The 21,765-nt window shown below is 50.5% G+C and overlaps 1 protein-coding gene and 1 long non-coding RNA gene across 2 annotated transcripts in view; one reads left to right on the forward strand and one right to left on the reverse strand.

The window, feature by feature from the left end:
• Positions 1-14,505, reverse strand: part of hivep1 (HIVEP zinc finger 1) — a 45,713-nt gene extending 31,208 nt beyond the window's left edge. Inside the window, exons 1-2 of the mRNA XM_035429650.1 lie at positions 14,373-14,505; positions 11,435-11,573 (exon numbers count right to left, since the gene is read on the reverse strand). Coding sequence (XP_035285541.1) covers positions 11,435-11,474 — 40 coding nt within the window. The 5' untranslated portion in view covers positions 11,475-11,573; positions 14,373-14,505. The remainder of the gene's footprint in view (positions 1-11,434; positions 11,574-14,372) is intronic.
• On the forward strand, positions 13,830-21,514 carry LOC118233756. The gene is made up of 3 exons (XR_004766561.1): positions 13,830-13,925; positions 14,479-14,552; positions 21,190-21,514. It is a non-coding gene; the product is annotated as an uncharacterized LOC118233756 (long non-coding RNA).
• The last annotated feature ends 251 nt before the right edge of the window (positions 21,515-21,765 follow it).

Genomic DNA, 21,765 nt, shown 5'->3' on the forward strand with positions numbered 1-21,765 from the left:
CTGCGTCTTGAAAAGGAAACAGAAAACGACGCTTCACTGTACGCCGAGCTTCCAGTAAACTCCCACGGCCCGCCTGCACTCCTCATTCCTCACATTTACTTCACTCAGATTCACTCCTACCAGAGCGGTCTGCCACAGAGACCAGCAACAGGGAGACAGACACTCTGCGTGTTTACATGCGTGTGTGTGTGTGTGTGTGTGTGTGTGTGCTTGTGCGTGTGCGTGTGTCTGTGCGTGTATTTGTGCGTGTACATGTGTAGCACGTTTTCAGAATTTATCAGGACCTTTGTTTTTTTTTTTTTTTAAAGAGGCCCAGCTAGACATGGTCCATGATCATTTTAACCCCCCAAACCAACTGAATATAACCACACCCCCCCACCCGCCCCCCGCCCCCCGCCCAGTCCAGAGCCCCCTGGTCTCTGACCCCAGATCAGTTCCCGGCTGCAGCAGCAGATCTGCAGCGGCAGTCGTGGCCGTCTGGGTGCGACCCTGGTGCAGTCTGCTGTGACGCTGCTGTGGCGGGCTGGGGCTCGCGCTGGTCCGCGAGGCAGGAAGTGAGGTATTCCCCCGGCCGCGCGGTGCGACCCCTCGCTGCGGTCTGAGCCGCACGCGCTCCCCACGAAGCGCCCAGCTGACCCCGCCCCTCCCCCCCCCCCGCTTTCTGACAGGAATCGCCTGTGACATCACACATGGGCGGTGTGCTTTAAAGCAGATATGCTGGCCCTACAGACCACCCCAACTCCACCCACCATTTGCGCACAAAGCACTGTCTATTCACCCCAACTCTACCTACATGTCCCCACAAAACACTGTCTATTCACCCCAACTCCACCCACCATTTGCGCACAAAGCACTGTCTATTCACCCCAACTCTACCTACATGTCCCCACAAAACAGTCTATTCACCATAACTCCACCCACCATTCGCCCACAAAGCACTGTCTATTCACCCTAACTCAACCTACATGTCCCCACAAAACAGTCTATTCACTATAGCTTCACCCACCACGTCCCCACAAAACACTGTCTATTCACACCAACTCTACCTACATGTCCCCACAAAACACTGTCTATTCACCTTAACTCTACCCACCACATCCCCACAAAACACTGTCTATTCACACCAACTCCACCCACCACATCCCCACAAAACACTGTCTATTCACCTTAACTCTACCCACCACATCCCCACAAAACACTGTCTATTCACACCAACTCCACCCACCACATCCCCACAAAACACTGTCTATTCACCTTAACTCCACCCACCACATCCCCACAAAACACTGTCTATTCACCTTAACTCTACCCACCACATCCCCACAAAACACTGTCTATTCACCATAACTCCTTCAACATTCTAACAAGACAGAGCATTCACATTGTACACCCACATGTAGCCACCATAACCTCCTAAAAATACCAGGCACCCTAACTGCCCCCCTCCCCCGCCCGCCCTCTAACGCTGCCCTGCCAAACACCCTCTCCTCTGATTCCAAACCCCCTGTCCCCTCCTCGATCCCCTGGCTCCCTCACTCTTCAACTTTCCCCTATTCTCTCCTGTCCTTTTCTGCCCTCTCTCTCCTACCTTCTCTCCCCCTGTGTGTGAAATGAGCTCTTCATCCCTTTCTTTCTGTCCTCTCCAGCATCCTCCCCCATAGCACCATTCACTATTCATCCCTTCTACCCTCCCTCTCCCTCTCCCCTAGGCCATCTCCCTCCATCTCTCTCTCCCTCCCTCTTCTTACTCTCTCTCTCTCTCTCTCTCTCTCTGTAGGACACAGGAAACACCACCTGCAGACAGACTCAGTTTCCCTGGCAACCACTACACTGAGCTTTGCTTCTGCAAACTATTGAGGTCTGCCAGCACTGCACTCCTGCACTGCAACACACTCTCACACACTCACATACTCACACACTCACACACACATACCTACACACACACACACACACACACACACACACAAACATGCACACACACACACACATGCACACACACACACATACCTACGCACACACACACACACACACACACACACGTACACACACACACACACACACACATACATACACACACAGGCACTCCCTCTCTCTCACACCCACAATCACACACACATCCACAAGCACATAAACAAACAGGTGCTCACACACAGAAACACAAACCCTCAGACACACACACACACACACACACACACACACACACGTATCTGTCACAATCTCTCTCAAACTGAGGCATTTAAGCCCGGCTGACTGGAAGTGAGAGACGGCCACGGGTGACTCATGAATTCCCATCAGACGTCCCACATTTCCATCCTCCTCCTCCTCCTCTTCCTCGGCATGGGTGGATGGGACAGAGCCCCCCCCCCCCCCCCCCCCCCAAATCGGCGCAGCAGAGCACGCTGAGCCCAGGGGGGCTTTCCTCTGCTCTTCTGCCGAGCCAAACTTTCACACGCACACACACACACACATATTTACACACACACACACACGCACATGCACACGCACGCACACACACACACACACACTCACACTCTCTCACACACACACACACAGACACACACACACTCACACTCTCTCTCACACACACACACAGGCACGCAGGTGAACTCTACTCTCCTCTGCCGGTGGGCGGTGTGGATGCAGTTATTAGTCAGCATCGCCCTGGTTACCGGCCGGGGCGGGGCGTGCGGTTCTGCGCCGCTCTCTGCGTGGGGGCGAGAGCCGGGGCGCTAATGAAGGCACGCCGCTCTCCTCTCGCATCCCGAAAAACACTCTGGCCGGGCAGGCGTGAGAGGCAGCGGTCAGGGCGCCCCACCCCGGGGCCCGGAGGCAGGGCGGGGTGGGGGGGGGGGGGGGGGGGGGGGGGGGGCGGGGGGTCCAAGACTCAGGGCGCCCTTTCGCGAACCTGTCCCGCCAAAGCCCTGCACTGCACAGTGAAAGCGATGACGAGAGCGCGCGAGAACAAGGACGGGAAATGAAGACACGGCGAATAATAACGGCGAATAATAACGTCATTATTATTTGTAATAACCGCCGTGCCCGTCGCCAGGTTCCGCGCAGCGACGCTGAGCGAGCACTTCTGGGGACCCGGCGAGGCGGGCCGCTGGGCGGGTCCTACCCCTGCACCTTAAAATTCAGAAATGAGGGCCTCCTTCCGCGGCTCTCTGACTGAAACCCCCCCCCCCGGTCGGGACCGAGCGTGAAGTGGTGAGGACAGAAATCCCCTTTCTACCGCGCCGAAAAAAACGCCAAAAAAAACACTCCACCCAAATAACCTCTTTGTAATTACCAGCGTGCGTGCGGATGTGGTGCGTGTGTGTGTGTGCGTGTGTGTGTGGATGTGTGTGTACGTGAGGACGTGTGTGTCTACGTGTGCATGTGTGTGTGTGTATGTGTGTGTGGATGTGGCGCATGTAAGTGCGTGTGTGCGCATGTGGTGTGTGTATGTGTGTGTATATGTGTGGATGTGATGCGTGTGCATGGACGTGGTGTGTGTGTGTGTAGTGGATGTGATGCATGTGCATGGACATGGTGTGTGTGTGTGTAGTGGATGTGATGCATGTGCATGGACATGGTGTGTGTGTATGTGTGTGTGGATGTGGCGCATGTAAGTGCGTGTGTGCGCATGTGGTGTGCGTATGTGTGTGTATATGTGTAGATGTGATGATTGTGCATGGACGTGGTGTGTGTGTGTAGTGGATGTGATGCGTGTGCATGGACATGGTGTGTGTGTGTGTGTGTGTGTGTGTGTGTAGTATTTCTGAAAAAGAGCAAAAGAAGGCATAAGCAGACCAGCCCGAGGCACAGACTCAGCACAGACTCAGCGGGGACCACTGACCCCACGGTGACTCACGGGGACCCACGCTGAGTCTGGCTCACAGACCGCAGGCCCAGAGCGGCTCTCTCCCGAAACGCTAGGAGGTCCAGACATCTTCAGATGCTAACAAGGGCCCCGTGGACTCAGAGACGCTTCTCTGAAGTCCCTTTCATGTGCACACGTCGTCCCAGCAGAGATCCTCAGCTCATGTTCCAGAACTCTCACAGCCTTGAACGTGTCGCATTCAAATTCAGGCGCTTTCAGACTTCACCGGGAGCCCGTGGGAACCCAGGCTGCACGAAACAGAGTTTACAGAGGGCCTCAGGTCTCTACCTTTCCCTCCCTCTCTCCCCATCACACTTCCCTTCACATCCATCCCTTTCCTCCTCTTCTCCCTTTTCTCCCTTTTCTCTCCATCCCTCTCCCTCGTACCCCGGGTCCCTGAAAATCCCTCATCCCTCCACTCGATCCACTGCTCTCTTCTTTCTCCTTGCCCTCTCTGGCTCTCACTCCTTCCCCCCCTCCACCCCGCCTCGTCCTCCTGTCTCCGAGCGCAGCTCCGTGCTAAACAGATGGCTCCAGTCCTTCTGTTGTAGTTACTGTTGCTAAAACTCTGGGGTTATTCATGCTTGCCTGCGAGAGAGAGAGAGAGAGAGAGAGAGAGAGAGAGAGAGAGAGCAGAGGAGAGAGAGAGAGAGAGACAGAGAGAGAGAGAGAGAGAGAGAGAGAGAGAGAGAGAGAGAGAGAGAGAGAGAGAGAGAGAGAGAGAGAGAGAGAGAGACAGAGAGAGAGAGAGCAGAGGAGAGAGAGAGAGAGAGAGAGAGACAGAGTTTCCCTTTTGTGCGCTAATCGAGCTGGTTTTTCGCGAGCTCTAATTTCACCCCGGGCGCGGAGGAAATACCGGTTTGGCGGTTTGGCCGCGCGAGCAGGAGAGGACACGCAGAGCCGCCGCCGCGCGGCGTGAGCCGTTAACCCTTCCCCGACGTTCAGGTTAACGTTTAACCCAGACGACGGTGAGACTCCTCCCAGCTGGAATCGGCAGCGCATGAGAGGCGTTTAAACCACCGCCAGCGACGAGCTGTTTGTTCTCCAGAGCGCGTTAAATGACGCAGCGATGTTTCCACTGCCGCCGAGCGGAGGAGGCCAGGGCAAAAAGCTCACGCACTGATCCCCTGTGTGAGCTGGAGACTCAGTCAGGGTACAGAGACATGTGTCTGACCTGGGCTGAAATGGGCCTGACCCGAGTCTGACCCGGGTCTGGCCCAGGCCTGACCCAGCACGACCCTCAGGGCCCACAGTGGGGAGAGAGAAGGGGAAGAGGGGGAAGAGGGAGAAAGCCTCAGGGCAGAGTTCACCTAAAGGACAAGAGCAGTGTGCCCTGGAACTTTACTGCCTGACCTCCTCTCACACACACACACATGCACATGCACAGGTACACACACACACACACACGCGCACACATGCACACACACACACACACACACACACACACACACAGGTACACACACATCCACAAGCACATAAACAAACAGGTGCTCACACACAGAAACACACACACACACACGCACACGTGCACGCACGCACACACACACACACACACACACATGCACATGCACAGGTACACACACACACACACACACACGCGCACACATGCACACTTGTGCGCACACACACATACACACACACACACACACACGCACACGTGCACGCACGCACACACACACACACGCACACATGCTCGCACGCACACACACGCACACACACTTACACACACACACACACACACACATGCGCACGCACGCACACACACGCACACACACACACAGGTACACACACACACACACGCACACACACATGCATACGCACACACTCACACACACACACACACGCACATGCACAGGTACACACACACACACCCACACACACACTTGTGCACACACACACGCACACACACACACGTGCACTCACACACACACACACACACACACACATGCATACGCACACACACACACGCATGCACACTTGGCACACACACACGCACACGTGCACCCACACACACACACACACACGCGCACACATGCACACTTGTGCACACACACACACACACACACACACACACACACACACGCACAGGTCTGAGACCCTCAGCACTGAACCATATTCCCTCCCACACTTGCATCAATACTCCCTGTTTACGGGCTTCGGGGCGGTAAATCACAGAGCTGATGCATCTCTCGCGCGCGGGGAGCTGGGCTCAGCCCACTAAACGGCGGTTAATTAGAGCGGCGGGGTCTGCGCGCGGCCAAAAGCGCGCCAGCCAATCCCGTCAGGGCCACCTCAGCATCCCCGGCATTCCCATTGGCTGAGCTGGAGCAGCGTCCCGTTTCCGACATCAGTACCTCTCTGAAGTTGGGTGACGGCAGGGTACTAGCAGTGCGGTTACAATACTGCGGTCGATCAGGTACAAAATTGGGGGGCTGGGCGTGCGAACTGGTCCGTGAGTGTTAAACCAGCAGAACGAAAAGCTGACTGACATGTCGGTCACCAATCAACACCCTGAGCCGACCAGAAGAGGATGGGTCCCCGCCTCCCCCCCCGTCTTGAGACTGGTTCCTTCCGAGGTTACTTCTGGAGGGTGCTTCTCCTTGCCACTGTTGCCTTAGGCTTGCTCCTGTGCGGGTTTAGGCCAGGGTTGTCCGTGAAGCGTATTGTGACAATTGCCGTAAAACAAAAAAAAAACGCTATTTTAAATAAAGTTTGATTGATTGAACGAGCCGAGCAGGCTCCGCCCTGGCGGTGGTGGAAACCCTGTAACTAGGGCCTGCGGTCGGCCTCCTGTTTTTAAACACGGTGCCGGGCAACACCAGTGCGGGGGAGGTGACAAACAGAGAGCAGGTGTGAAAGTCTCCCAGCATGCACCAGGGGATGGCTGCGGTGTGTTCTCTCTTCTGTGGCACGCAGCTGACTGGCCCCGAGTGAGCGTGGGGGGGGTGGGGGGGGGGGGGGTGTGTGGTTGAGATATGTGTGGGAGAGGAGCGAAACGCCACCATCCCCCCGGCCCTCCCCGGGCCAGAAAGACCTCAGAGCCGCTGCAGCAGCACAGACTCAGCCCTGCATTGACCTTCCTCCACCGCCCAGTAACCCACAGCCCAGCAGGCTCTCCAACACCTCAGCAGAAACCCAATCAGGGGTGACTAACATGTGATTAGAATTCTCGTAACTAAACAGTCCACTGCTGATGTCACAATCACTGCCGGTGACTGAAAGCAGTGGAGTTCTAGAACACTGACTTTTGAAAAACATTCCAAAAAAAACCCACTCTTCCAAAGGGTTAATGCACGAAGCAACACCTTGTTTAGAAGGACACCGTTATAAATTTTAAAAAAAGGTTCTGCTTTCATTTCCCTCTGTTTCCAGTATGTTCTCATACAATGTGAAGGCTACACACAGCGAAGATTCTCATGGTCAAATCAAGTCTCATACACAGACTGTGAAAGTCCAGCAAGGACAAGGTCTACTCTATTTGTGTTTAAAAAAAAAAAAAAAAGTCACTGTTGATTTCACACTGAACAGTTTTCTGTGAATGGCCCACGTCATATCCAGCTCTGCCTCTCGAACCGTCGGTCGATGAATCCTATTTAAACTGCTAATACAAGGTATAAAAATGCAAATGAAAAGGTGGCTTGGTCCTGCAGTGAGACTGAGATTAGGATCAGGAGGCGAGGGAGTCACGGATGAGGGACGCCGTACGGTAAAAATCGTAAGAGGCGTGTCACGGCCTGCGCCGGGGTTTCCGTGGAGACAGAAGAGAGAGGCAGTCCGGAAGGCCGGCCCACATTCGTAGCTGAGGCCACGCCCCTCAGAAACGATTCAGTCATCAGCAATGTATCATACCCACACACACACACATGCGCGCACACACACACACACACACGCACACGCACACACACACACACACACACACACACAGGAGTGATTGGCCACTGAGCAGCCACAGGGGGCGGAGACAGAGGACAGAAATGAGTCGGGGGCTCTGAATCACAGTCGCGGCCGAGGGGCGGAGTCTGCCCCCAAACCGGGGCGAGGGACGGCGGTGGGGGGGGGGGGGGGTCGTGCCGGGACGCGGGGGGAGAGGCGCGGGGCGGGGCGGGAGAGCCCTGCAGTTCCTGCACAGTGTAAACAGACGGCCCAGCGCCCGCTAGCCCAGGGACTCTCCTCACTTCCTGCCGCAGCCTGCGTCACGGAAACATTCCTCTCCTCTCTGCGTGTCACGACCCGGGAGCGCTCCGGCACGCACACACACGCACGCACGTGCATACACACACACACACACAGATACACACAGAGACAGACACAAATACACAGACTCATAAACATACACACAGATAAACACACAAATACCCAGATACACACACACACAGACACACACAGATACACACACACACAGATACACACACACACACACACACACACACAGATACACACACACGCACGCACGTGCATACACACACACACACACACACACACACACAGATACACACAGAGACAGACACAAATACACAGACTCATAAACATACACACAGATACACACACAAATACCCAGATACACACACACACAGACACACACAGATACACACACACACACACACACACACACACACACACACAGATACACACACACGCACGCACGCACGTGCATACACACACGCACACACACACACACACACACACAGATACACACAGAGACAGACACAAATACACAGACTCACAAACACACACACACAGATATGCAGACAGACACAAAGACACACACAGACACTCAACACACACACAGACACACACACACACAGATACGCACAGAGACAGACACAAAGACACACACACACACAGACACTCAACACACACACAGGCACACACACACAAAAAAGAAGAGCCAGACAGGAGTCATCCACAAGTGTTCACGTGAGGGCCTAGAGCTATATTAACCCCCTCCCCTCCCCCTCCCCCTCCCTCCACCAGCACCCCTCTCTTCCAGAAGAGTCACTGGCTCCTCCCATCTCACGCACGCTCCTGGCTCCGTGTCTCCCTTCCTCTCACGGGCACGTGCCCCATCTGGCTGCACACACCTTCCCGTGCGCCAGCATGACGCCATCATCATGGCGCTTCGGGGGCAAAAAAAAAACAGAGCGCTTCCTGTTCTCCTCTGTCACATGACTTCAGTAAGTAAGTAAGTAGTAAGTAACTTTTATTTCATACAGCACCTCTCACAGACAGCGTCGCAAAGTGCTTCACAATTAAAACCAATAACACGGCTTTGACCTCTGACCCACCGGTGGGCGGCGCCCTGGGAGAGACCGTGTGACTTCCAGCGGTTCGCGAGACGGGGCGAGGGAAGAGCTCCAAATCGCCGAGTAGCGCTAGACTGACTCCGCGACGAAGAAAAAAAAACACCCGCAGGACAAGCGCGTGGGCGTCGCTGGAAACCACGGCGATGAGACGACCCGCCCTGCCCCGCCCCTCGGGAGGGGAGGGGAGGGCAGAAGGGCCGGGGTGGCGGGCCGGGGGGGGGGAGCCCGCCGGTTATTTAAGACAGAACGGGGCGGTTTTACGCTCCCCATGCCGCCGGCCGCGCAGTTTAGAAACTCCGTTTGGGTTTTACGGCCACGGGGCCCAGGAGCGGACCGCAGCGGCGCTGTGAGCGCTTCTCGAAGCGCGGAAACGCGGGCCGAGCGGCGTTTAAAATCCTCCAGGCGCGTTAGACCACGGAGCGCTCCAGTCCGTCACACACGCTGCTGGGTCGTTAAGCACAGTCCCCACAGGGAGGATGTGACTGTGCTGGGTTAGGCAATAACCACCCAAACGCGCGCACAGTCATCGCCGCGTCACTCTCCCGCCAAGCTGACCGACCTGGGTTTTTCGACAGGCTGAAACGTCGCCCCGACCGCGCGGCGAATTTCGCTGCTGTCGACTTGTCTCCTCGCCCCACAGCACGCAGACAATGGCGTCAAACCAGGCCGTCCTGTTTCCGCGAGGTGAACTCGGTGAACCCGCCACCCCCCCCACCCGCCCCCCCTCCCGTCAGACACACTAAATCTGACTCAGCAGCGGGACGGCAGAAAGGCGCCCCTGTGCTCCTGACCGCGGCCGTCCCGTAAAAACTCTGCCCCCCCCCCCCCCCCCCCGCTCGCGCGAGTAGCACGAGATCACGGCCCAGATCTACGGCGGGTCCGCGCTTCCCCTTTCACACTGAACTTCCCGTTTGCGGACGCACTGGACGGGCAGCGGCAGGCTCATGCTGCAAGCGAAAGCCCCGCCCTCGTAGCCAGAGGCCTTATTTGGCACGGTCGCACCCAGGCTTTGACATCATCGCACCCGCGGCACCCTCCAGAAGCATGGGAACGGAACTGAAAACGGGAGGAGTCAGCACAAAAACAGCTGTTTCCGTAAAATGGTAAGACACATACACGAGTAAATACCATAGAGTAAAAGCTGATTGCCTGTACTTCTGTCTCATGTTCATACTTTGGTCTCAAGTCAAAATGGCTTAAGAAGAGCAAAAATAACACATTTTACTCTACTGAACCAATGCTTTTGGAGGGCATTGCATGTTTGACATCATCACAATCACGTCTGGCATCATCACAATCATGTCTGACATCATCACAATCAAGTCAGACATCATCACAATCATGTCTGACATCATCACAATCATGTCTGACATCATCACAATCATGTCTGACATCGTCACAATCAAGTCTGACATCATCACAATCATGTCTGACATCATCACAGTCATGTCTGACATCATCACAATCATGTCTGACATCATCACAATCATGTCTGACATTATCACAATCATGTCTGACATCATCATAATCATGTTTGACACCAACACACCCACACTTATGCACGCAAACATGTTCACTTGTACACACTTTTTCAGGTATGCACGCGCTCTCACGCAGGCACGAGTACGAACATCAGTCTGCACCCCCCCCCCCCCCCCCCCCCCCCGCTATGCAGACAGAACACTGCAACATCACATGATCACCTGCGTGTAGTGGCCATTTTCCCTAGATCAAAGATCGACAGTATCCTCTGCAAAGTAGCCCTAAGTTAGCGCTGAGCCAGAGAGCTAAGGCCCTGACAGACCGTGGCCTTCACCTGCAGTGTAAAAACCATGCAAAGAGACTAGCACTATTGGACGTTACCAGAATTACTAACTTCATGTTATCAATGTTAATAGCAATCGTTACAAGTATCTCCACTTTATGTTATTGGTATTCATATCTGATTATACTGGTATTGTGACTCAATGCTATCAGTAATCGCACTAGTTAGGACCAGTACCACTATGTGGATTTATTATATTGTATATATTACATCATTATACCGATATTGCAATTTGGTTATCGGTAATTGTGTTTGATATTACTCCATGATGTCATTAGTATTACTGCTTTATATCATTAGTATTAATGCTAGATGTTTCCAGAAGCAGTGCCGCGTGTTACCGTGACAGCATTCAAGGTCGTGGCAGTCCGCATGTGTCCTGGATCCCCCCATCGTGCTCTGCGGCAGGCGGGAGGGGGGGGGGGGGGGGGGGCAGCCACTCACCTTTCAGGTTTTTGGGGTGGTTCTGTTTGGTGCGCGGCATCTTTCCCTCCCTCTCAGAGGCGCATCGCCGGCGGGGGGGCGCGGGGCTCGAACCTCAGCGGATTGGGGAGGCGGGGGGGTCGGGGTGCCACGGAATCATCTGCGGACGAGGACACAACCGACGCGTCAGAGGGTCTCTACACAAGGGGGGGGGGGGGGGGGTTGGACTAGGCTTTCATCTGACACCCCCCCCCCCCCCGCAACCCCCCAAAATAAATAAAACGGGACCAATACAGTGGGATGAAAAAGAAGAGCACTAGCGTCCGAGTGCTAACGGCTAACTTGCTGGTGAAAGCAGCAGTGGGGGGGGGGGGGTGGACAGGCTCAACTCAGTGTTACACAGAGCTGCGGGTTCCCAGGTCTGCTCGCCTCAGGTAAAAGTCCGAAGGGGGGGGGGGGGGGGGAACAAGCCTGGAAAAACAGTCCCATAGTGCCCGTCCCGAACCGAGGCCAGTGGGACCCGCACACGTTATTTAGGGAGCTGTGATTACCAGGTGTGTGTCTGACACACTTTTCCTGGCCTTTGCGGTTTTTATGGTTGACAGGGGAAGGGGCCACAGTCTCAGACCCCCCCCCCCCCCCCCTACATGCTACATGCTGTGCTGCTGATAGGCTTGCCCATGTCCTGGTTCTACACTTCCAGTGGCCCCAGCCAATCAGCACAAAGCTAATTCTGAAAAGGGGCGTTCCTTTTTTTTTTTTCAGAGACCTGCCCGTTGACAGCGAGAGGAGGGGAGCCCGACTTTGGGCAGGGGGTGCAAACGACCCCCCTTCGCAACGACACTCCACACAGCCAGCGATGGGAGGGAACCCAAAACCTCCAGAAAGCCCCTGAAAACAACAAGCCCATTACTAAAAACACTGGGTGTAAAAACGCTGGGCTTACTTTCAGAATTAAACCTCATATGCACCATATTAACTCCCTTAGACGGGGCAATCCCCGACACTGATGTTATCAGCGTTTACACGGAAACGACACTCTATTTATGAATGTCCTGTTGGTTCCCAAGAATGCAAAGGGCACTCGCTGCATAAAAATACTAATATGTCTGTCTCAAGGAAAGAGTAGCCTCCTTGTTTATCATTTGGTTACTTGAATGATATCAGAGGTTTTCTGTGTGTTTTTTCCTCTTTTGGGCAGATTTTAAAACTGTACGCAACTTTCAGCAAACGCTGCAATTGTCCATATGTTGTCAGCCTCATACTGTCACCGGTACAATGTTTGGTTTCTTTTTCGTTTTTTTTTCTTTTCTTATGGAAAACGTGCCAGGAAAATTAAAGTCATTATCGAGCCCAGTTCAAAAGACGAACAAGGCTGCAAAGCAATGGACTGCCTTCTCTAAAACCCTGCTGACAGACTTCACGAAGACCAAAACTCTGGAAGACATGACTGTACAGCGCCAAAAAAAAAAAAAAAAACCCCAATCTACCCCAGAGAGGAAGAGACAGCGAGACAAAGACAGACACAGCAGAGCCAAGCACCAGCCCACACAAACACAAACTATTTTCTTTGGAGGCACTTGTAAATATTTGCTGGCAGAAAGACACATTGTCATCATTATGATCTAAACCCCCCTGTGTTCTAAATTCAACATAGGTCCCCGGTATTCTTTCTTTGCGTTTTCCGAAAATTATATCATCGGCCGATATTGCATAACAGTCTCCGCTACATCCATAGGATTTTTCCTCTTGCAGTGGTACATGTGCGCGCTAAAGCAATGACATCATCCCACAGAGACAACGGAGCGCGAGCCTGGCCAGAGAACTCCCGAGGACGGGCAAGAAAAACAGAGGACCTGGCAGACGGGTGTATTTTATCTGCCTGTTAAAACTACATACGATTACAAACAGAAAGAGAGACCGTTGTGCATGGTTTGTTCTCATAAATACAGCACAAAGCAAGCCGAAAACGATTGAGATCGCATTGTCAACGAGGCACTGAACTAATATCCACGGCATTAATATAGTATTATTGTTCATGCAACATACTCACATTGCAGGTATACCACTATGCGACTTTCTCACACCCTGGATATGCAATTAATGCATAGATAATGCAAGCAATGACATTGCAATGCAAAAGATAAATGTCTGCCTGTTTGTAGGTTACACATGTTTTCCCCAGTACTGGTCAGAATACCTCTGCAGCGCGGACATAGTAAAACGGCATGGCAAAGCCGTGAGAGGTGGTCGGGTGCGTATCTGAAACCACGAGTCTACGGTCTAAAGCCAGTTGAGTGACCTTCATAACGAATATCGTTTTTTAAAAAGGTGCGGGATTAGCGCACGCATTGTATGCTCCTGAAGTCACATGAACGCGCGCGGTTAAGGGGGGGAGGAGCCGGGGAAAACCCCTCTGCAACACGGCGCGTGAAGGCACTTCCCAATCCGCAAAACCTGCAACACAACTTCTACCAATTACATTCCCTTCGTTTTTCAGATTCAGCCCAAGGTACATTGTCATGAAAATGAGCTAACACAAATGCGTGTTGGGAAACGAAAAACTATTTACAACACAGGTGCGCTAGCAACAAAAAAGCAAGCTACATAAAGAACTGCATTGACATGCAGCAAACGTCTACGTGTAGCCAATTAGCTCCCTTGATAGCTAACTAACGCGCGGCTGTTTCTAGTTCGCCAAAACAGTTGTCCCGTTGATTCGGTCATCGTTCAAATGTTCCACGTTCAATACACCACAGATATTGAATAACAACCCAAACAACGCATTTATTTACACTGGAAAACTACAGCGACCGTCAACAACCGTTGTAGCTAGCAAGCTAGCTGGCTACGTGAGAGCCCCGTCAAGCAAAACACAAATCACACACCCCGTGCATCCTAAAACGACTGCAGCGTATACGAAACTGAGGTTCATAAAACTTGAAACAGTCATACTTACGAATGTGCTCTTAATTATTGTCGTTTTATTCATATGGTGACAACCTTTACGGTAAAGGGGGAAAGGTCTGTTTTTTCTCCGTACACTCTCTCACTTTCTATTGCAGGAAACAGGCAGGCCCACTGACGTCAACGGGGGTCCCGTCTCCGCCTCCCAGTCACAACGCGTCAAGCCAGGGAGGTACGCAACGTTCGTACACTGACAGAAAGACATGTTTTGGGGCTATCGAAACACATTTCCGAAGCGGAGAGCCTATGAATTATTCAGCGATCTATATTGCTAAGTTCTGAGGCGTACGCGGTGCGTACAGAAGTTTAGATTGTGTGTTCTATGTAATGTCGTTCTTCGACATCCCCCTTAAGCGCCTCCCCTTTGCACATAGTTTAGGAGTGACGGTTTTCCCGGAGGTTCCTTGTTGTCAGGTCACGTTATGCCCCTTCGCTACCGCCTGGGCTTTCCCTTGCAGATTCCCCTTAGCGAGAGCTAATCCAACTGTTCGCGTTGCAGACGGGCCTCTTTGGCGCTGTGTTCGCGCAGAATCTCTTCCTCTGCTGGCGGAAAACGAGCCGAAAAAGTGCTTTATACGACGACCAATTCCAAGGTCATCGCTAATCGCTGAAAATCCTGTCAGTAGCGTCGTTGAAGAAGAAAAAAACATTGCCTACTTTTATACCTCATTGTGTCTACCGCGGTGTCACCGTACAAAACTGCCATAAAGCAAAATCATTTTCCATAAACGTTTCAGTTGTTGAACAGAGAGCAATACCTGTTGAGACAGCATTGTTTGTTCCACCCCGCGCGCTTCATATAAAATACCATGACAACAAATTACTGACTGTATATGCACTATTTTGTTCAGTTGCCTGATTGGTGGTCTACTAGCAGGCAAACTGAACGAGAGTAGCACAGTCTTCGTCATAACACAGTTTGTAAGGCGTTATTGCGTGTAGCCTACAATCTTAATCGTTTACATGCATTGGTTGCTGGGGCTAACACAATCTTTTAAACATGAAAATAAGCAATGACTTATATATATATATGTACCCACTGGCAAATGGAGGAAAACTTAACCGAGTCATTCGTTAATTTGGCACATACACAGTCGTTGACAGCTGCTCTCAAAACGAAACGTAAAAACGACACAGCCATGCTTTTTTTAAATTAATGCCGTGCTTCTCACGCAAGGGCATTTTCTCGTCGTTTACTTAGCAGCCAGTCATCGCCCTAACGAGTAAAGGCAATGTGGCTTCTGCCACCTGAGCATAAATAGATTTTTAATGAATATGGTTGAGGGGACTGCTCAGTGTCTAGATGTCTGTGGCTGATCCTGGGCGCTCTCACTTAGCAACCAGCCGCGAGGCCAGCCTTGCGCTTGTCTGGTGACAACTATATATATGCACTTAACTGAGATAGATATGTATGGGCTGTGCAGAATCGCTCTTCTTCTTCTTATGTAATGAATGAGAAACGCGCTTGTTTAATGTCTTGCTAATTTATTTACTTATTTGCTTGGCCTTTGCACATGCATTATCTCAGTTTAGAACTTGTCAGTCTCCAAACGTGTTGCAGTGTGTGGTGGTTCAGTCCACATCATACAGGGAAGCAGGGAAGAAAGGCTATTACATACATACATACATACACAAATACTGCATACATACATACATGTATACATACATGCATACTACATTCATTCACAAATACATACATACACACATACTACGTACATACATTTGTGCAAACATACATATCTACATACACTTACTACATGCATAAATACATACATACATACATTCATGCATACATACATACATACATACATGCTGTACATACACACAAACTACATACATTTATACATACATACAGTGCTACATGTGTATGGTACACAGACACGCTTTGTGCGTGACTGTGCGTGTGTGTGTGAGTGTGTGTGTAGGGGGATGTGGCCACTTGTGCAGTTTAGGAAGAGCACAGTGTGTAACTGCGTTCTCCCTGCTGAGCTGTGGTGTGTATGTCGAAGTCTGTATTTTCAATCTCTGATAGTATAATGCCAGACCAACAGCCTAACATTTCAGTGCGATACAGTTTATTAGAAAGTACAGGCCAAAAATATTAGGCCATCTGTATTATTATTGTTGTTATTATTAATATAATTTTTTTAAAACTATGATAAGAGAATTCAGTTAATATATGTGAATTTACCAAAGTATAAACATTTTTGAAATTGAAAATGTTTTCTATGTACAATAAAACAAAAAGATCCTAGAAAAATCTTAGACACAAATTTCCTCAAAATAGACTCCTTTGGCATTAATATCGATTAAACAAGTTATCTGAAGTCTTCCTAATCATTTTGCAAATGGGGGTGTGAGGGAGTTGGATGGGTAGTTGAACTGGTTTCTCTCTAGTTGCATTGAGTTCTTCCTGCAGTCGTGGTGTAATTTTACAACGATTTCTCTTGCTTGGCAACACAATATATTTGTCTTCTGCCTCTTGATCTAACTGGTCTTCTCCTGTTAACATTACTGCCCATCAGCTGGACCCTTCTGAGTGTGCACTGAACACTGCACACTTAAGCTTTCTCACTGAGAACAACCTTCTTGCCACTGTGTTTACTTGGCCCCGCACATCTAAGCTAACTCTTTCTTCTTTGCCATATTTCTTTCAACTTTAGTGCCTATTTTACTTGCATTACTGGCTAGTTATTAGGCTACCTGGGTTAAAAAAAAAAAAAAACTTAAGGTAGATAAGATTTCACTCAATTTAATTATCCCTCCATCTCCCTCCCACCCTTCCACCTCCCATTTTGCAAAATGATTGGATAGACTTCCTATAATTCATTTAATTGTAATGAAACCCAAAGGAGGCTGTTTCAAGGAAAGTCTAAGATAATTTGTAAGTAAAAGTTTTTCAATAAATGTACATATATGAAATGAATTCTCTACCCAGAGTTTTTTTTTTTTGTATACTATTATACTTTTGGACTGTACTGCTCATCTATCACACAACTGCAGTGCAGTTTTTTCCAGTTTGTGCAATTCTTGCCCGTACTTCGCTTCGCAAAAAGAATGTAAACATCTGCAGTACCGTTCGCGGTTGGACGGCGAGGAAGTGATTTCACCGACAAGAGAAAGGAAAAGCCTTTCTGGTGATTTCCCCTCGCTTCCAGCAGCCAGGCCTGTCATGCAACGCCGAGCTGCTCTTTCTGACACCGCTTGTCAGTGCGCACAGGAAATGAACAATTTGGAGATGTTGCCCTGACAGTGTCCCACCGTCATAGCAAAGATCACTCTCAGTATCTGCCCCCCCCCCTCTCAGAACTGCACCTATCACATCTATCCAGTGTTTCTGCGCTTCTTTTAATGAAACACACGCCTGCCTCACCCTGGAACTAAGCTCCCGTCTTTGTGGCTGGAAAGCCCGAGCTTTCAAAATGTGAAAATAATTGGTCGTTAAGATACACCTTTATCCAGAGAACGGTTGGTCGCTCAGAACTTGGAGGGGCTCGGGGTAACGCTGCGGGAATCTATTTTTTGAACTCGTACTCATAAAGCAGGCGCCGGCTCAGTCCTGATCAGAGGGGAGCAGTCGGCTGATTACGTCAGCCCCTGCGAGCGTACGAACCCGCCTACTGAAGACGAAGACGTCGGGACCACAACGGCAACGTTGCGCATGCGAAATTTCATGGGAACACCTACGCATGTTTTCTTTTTTCTAAACCGCTCCCCCTCATTTTCACAGAAAAACAGGGCCCCTTATAATAAGAGACGTGCGATGCCACATCCTTCTGATCCAGAGAACGTCAGCACACACACTTATGCACATACATGCAAACACACGCACATATTCACACACATACACGCACACACACACACACACACACACATATTCACACACACGCACGCACGCACGCACACATTTACACACATACACGCACGCACGCACACACACACACGCACACACACACACATTCACACACATACACGCACACATATTCACACACATACACGCACGCACGCACACACACACGCACGCACACACACACACATTCACACACAAACACACACACACACACACATATTAGCATCCTCTTATTTCCATGTCGTTCAGGCATAGAGACATATTTGTGGAAAGACAGTTTACTAATCCAAACGAAACGGACTACACTTCAGATTTAAATGTAAACACATTCAAGTTTTTAAATATCCACTCCAAAATGAGAAAGCCAGGGATGCTCTAGCTTTCTAATTCGGGGATAGGGAGTCTGCTACGATGTGTGTTAATATGGTTCAATTGCTGCGAGTTCTTCACAGGCTCACTGTGCGTCATTGGCTGCATCCGCCTTTGATCCACCTGTTAGAAGTATAGGCCAACTGTTACCCACGGAGTGGAACTTTCCAATCAAGAGGACTTTCCTATCCAGTTACTATCTCTGTCCGTCTACTGCTGCGACGAAATTCAAATAATTATTTTGCAACTGTTCTCTAACAATACCAGTGTGAGTTAGTGGATATAGTGAGAATAGGAGTAGAGTTAAATGGCATTGTGTCGTTTGGTTCAAACTGTCCTCTTTACCTGAATTGAGGACACAGATGGGGAGTCTCATTGTCCTTTTTGGCTGTTATACAACCTGTCTTTTACCTGAGTTTCTGCACTTTAGTTTTCAATGCTAGTCGTTCAGCTATTCACTTTTTTTTGTGTAACATCCAGCATTTTGTTTTTCATTGTCTGCAAAAGTATCATCGCTCATGCTTCCATGGCCATGTCGCTCTTGTAAGAGATTTGAATTCTCAATGAGACCGGCGTGGTCAAATAAAGGAAAAAGTTAACGAGCTGTTCGGTGAAAGAAATTGAGGAATGCGTAACACATCACTCAAGTCTGAACCAGAGTCTTAAAAACTGAGCGTGATTCTTACGTACCTTCAAAACACTCTCATTGGAGTTCATTTTCAATTGCCCACTGAACTGACTGAAAATGTGAATTGGTGCTCAAGTGCATTATTTGAGCAGGCAGGGTACAAAAGAATATATGACGCGTGACACTGCATTCCTCCCGTTTAGATTTGCCATTTTTCTTCTGTTTAAAGGGTATACCATTCCCAAGCCTGGACCCCAAAGGTGTTAAATAGCAGCTTAAAATTGGGTAATTCCATGATATGCACTTCTTTATGTCGCTTTGGATAAAAGTGTCTGCCAAATATATGTAATGTAATGTGATGTAATTCTTTAGACAGACACTCTCATTTCAATGACCTTTCCTCCAGTCTGGACCATGTTCGATCGCGGACACCCCCACACCGCTGGAGTGTGTCAGAGCTTCTTGGCCTCCAGCGGCATTTGCGCGGGACCAACGCTGGGTCACCAAAAAACAAACGACGAAAAAGAAAAAGGTCATGACGGGGAGCAGGCGCCGTGGCCAGCGAAGCTAACGCCGCCTCCGCCGCCGCCGCCGCACGCAGAAGGGTTTGTGAGCTCGAACCTCGAGCTTTCGCCTCCAGTCCGCTCGCACCAACGCCCGCGTCAGACCTTCCTTAACGTGGAAGATGCCAACTCTTTTCTGGGCTCTTGGTCAGCGAATCGAAGGCTTGGCCACGTTTTCCCAAGTCCCCGATGATATGACTTTGTCGCTGGTGCTCCAGCCAAATATACTGGAAGCACGTCAGGCAAATCTAAGTTTACGTGAACAGACCCTGCGTTTAACACACTGGTAGTCGGTGGGGCAGCAGCAGCGTTGTAGCAATGTGATTACCACGTCGTAAATGCAATACCCTTCATGTACAGCCGCACGCATAATACGCATTCATTTTCCGTTTTCCAGAAAATGACAAGCAAATCAATCCGACGTTGAGTGCGGCTGGGGCGTGTGGGTGTGTTTACAGAGGGAGTTACGTAACCGAGGCCGTTGGCAAGAAGAGGGCTCCATCAACCCCCCCCCCCCCCCCCCCCCCCCCGCGCCCCCGCGCCCCCCCCGCCCCCCCCGCCCCCTCCATTTAAGAGGACGTTCAAGGGTCCGTCCCACACGAGCGAGTGAGTTATGGCTGGCTGATGCGCTCGCGGAATGAGAGAGAGAGCCGTCTCCGCGCTCCTGCCAGGGTCGTTACCGACGGCGAGGCCTCCGCCGCAGCCGGGCTCTTAGCGGCGGCCATAACTCATCCCCTGTGCCGGAGAGAACAACCCGGCAATTTCGTTATTAAATGCCGGTGCTTCGTTCCATAAAAATAATCATAAATAACACTTTTTATTTGGTCGTAAAAAATGTACTCGTATTACCTTGTTAGCAGCGTGTGATTTCGTACTGGTATCAAATTAAAAACAGGATTTTAAATGCTAATTATAGAAGTTATATGTGGGGGGGAAAAAACACCCACGCACAGGCAATACGATTGTTTCCTGCCTTCCCCCCTCATACTGGATGGCTTTACTGGTGCTTCACCAAGCATTGCATCTTGGGAAGGTTAAATGCGCACTGTCTCTATTGTTATTGACAACAGAGTTTCACTGCTCCATGAAACTGCCAGTAAGTTTAAGTGTCTATGGTAAGTTGCATTGACTGTGTTGTCTAAAAAATTCATTCATTAATATAACTGTGGGAAACCTCTCTTCTATTTTCCGCATGCACCTACTGTGGAAGGTGTATTATGTACACCAATGGAGTGCTGGAAGATGTTTGGACTGTGCTCCCTTGGTCCCAAACTGCTCTGTTAACAGAGGTAGAGGCTTCAGTCACCAGAGATGTGCGCCTTTGGAGTGAATACAGCTTGTAGTTTTTTTCACCAGCCGTTGCCTATCCCCCTGTTTACAACCCCTCCTGATTCAACAGATCTTGCCCAAAACGCAGCAGAAAGTTTCCTGGGATTCAACCCCGCAGACATGTGGCCTGACTACCACTACCTCCTCGCTGCTGATTGGCTGGCCCGGGTGTGCGTGTCATAATGGGGGGGCGTGTCGCAGTGTGGTCTCCCCAGTCCCGATGGGTGTAGGCTACGTCATTGGGGCTAATTAAGGCGTGGCCCCGCCCCCTGCCGGGAACAGAGCGGCCCGTTGCCATGAACTCCTCAAGAGCGTTCGGTCACATCCTCCCCTGCGTGCGTTTGTTCAGTGAGGAAAACATTGCATACTTTTCTCTCTCTCTCTCTCTCTCTCTCTCTCTCTCTCTCTTTCTCTCCCTCTTTCTCTCTCTGTCTCTCTCTCTGTATTTATCCTTGTTTAATGCCACAAACATGATTTCTGCATTGAATAGTTTTCAGTGCTAATTCATCTTTAGCAGAATGTACAGACGGCATCAAATTTAGTGTAAAATTTCACAACTGATTTTACACTGAGCATTTTTTTTTGCAGTACTACCACTATTACTACTACTGCTACCACTAATAATAATGATAATAATAATAACAGC

This window comes from Anguilla anguilla, chromosome 8 (assembly GCF_013347855.1).
Source record: "Anguilla anguilla isolate fAngAng1 chromosome 8, fAngAng1.pri, whole genome shotgun sequence".
NCBI classification, from domain to species: Eukaryota; Metazoa; Chordata; class Actinopteri; order Anguilliformes; family Anguillidae; genus Anguilla; species Anguilla anguilla.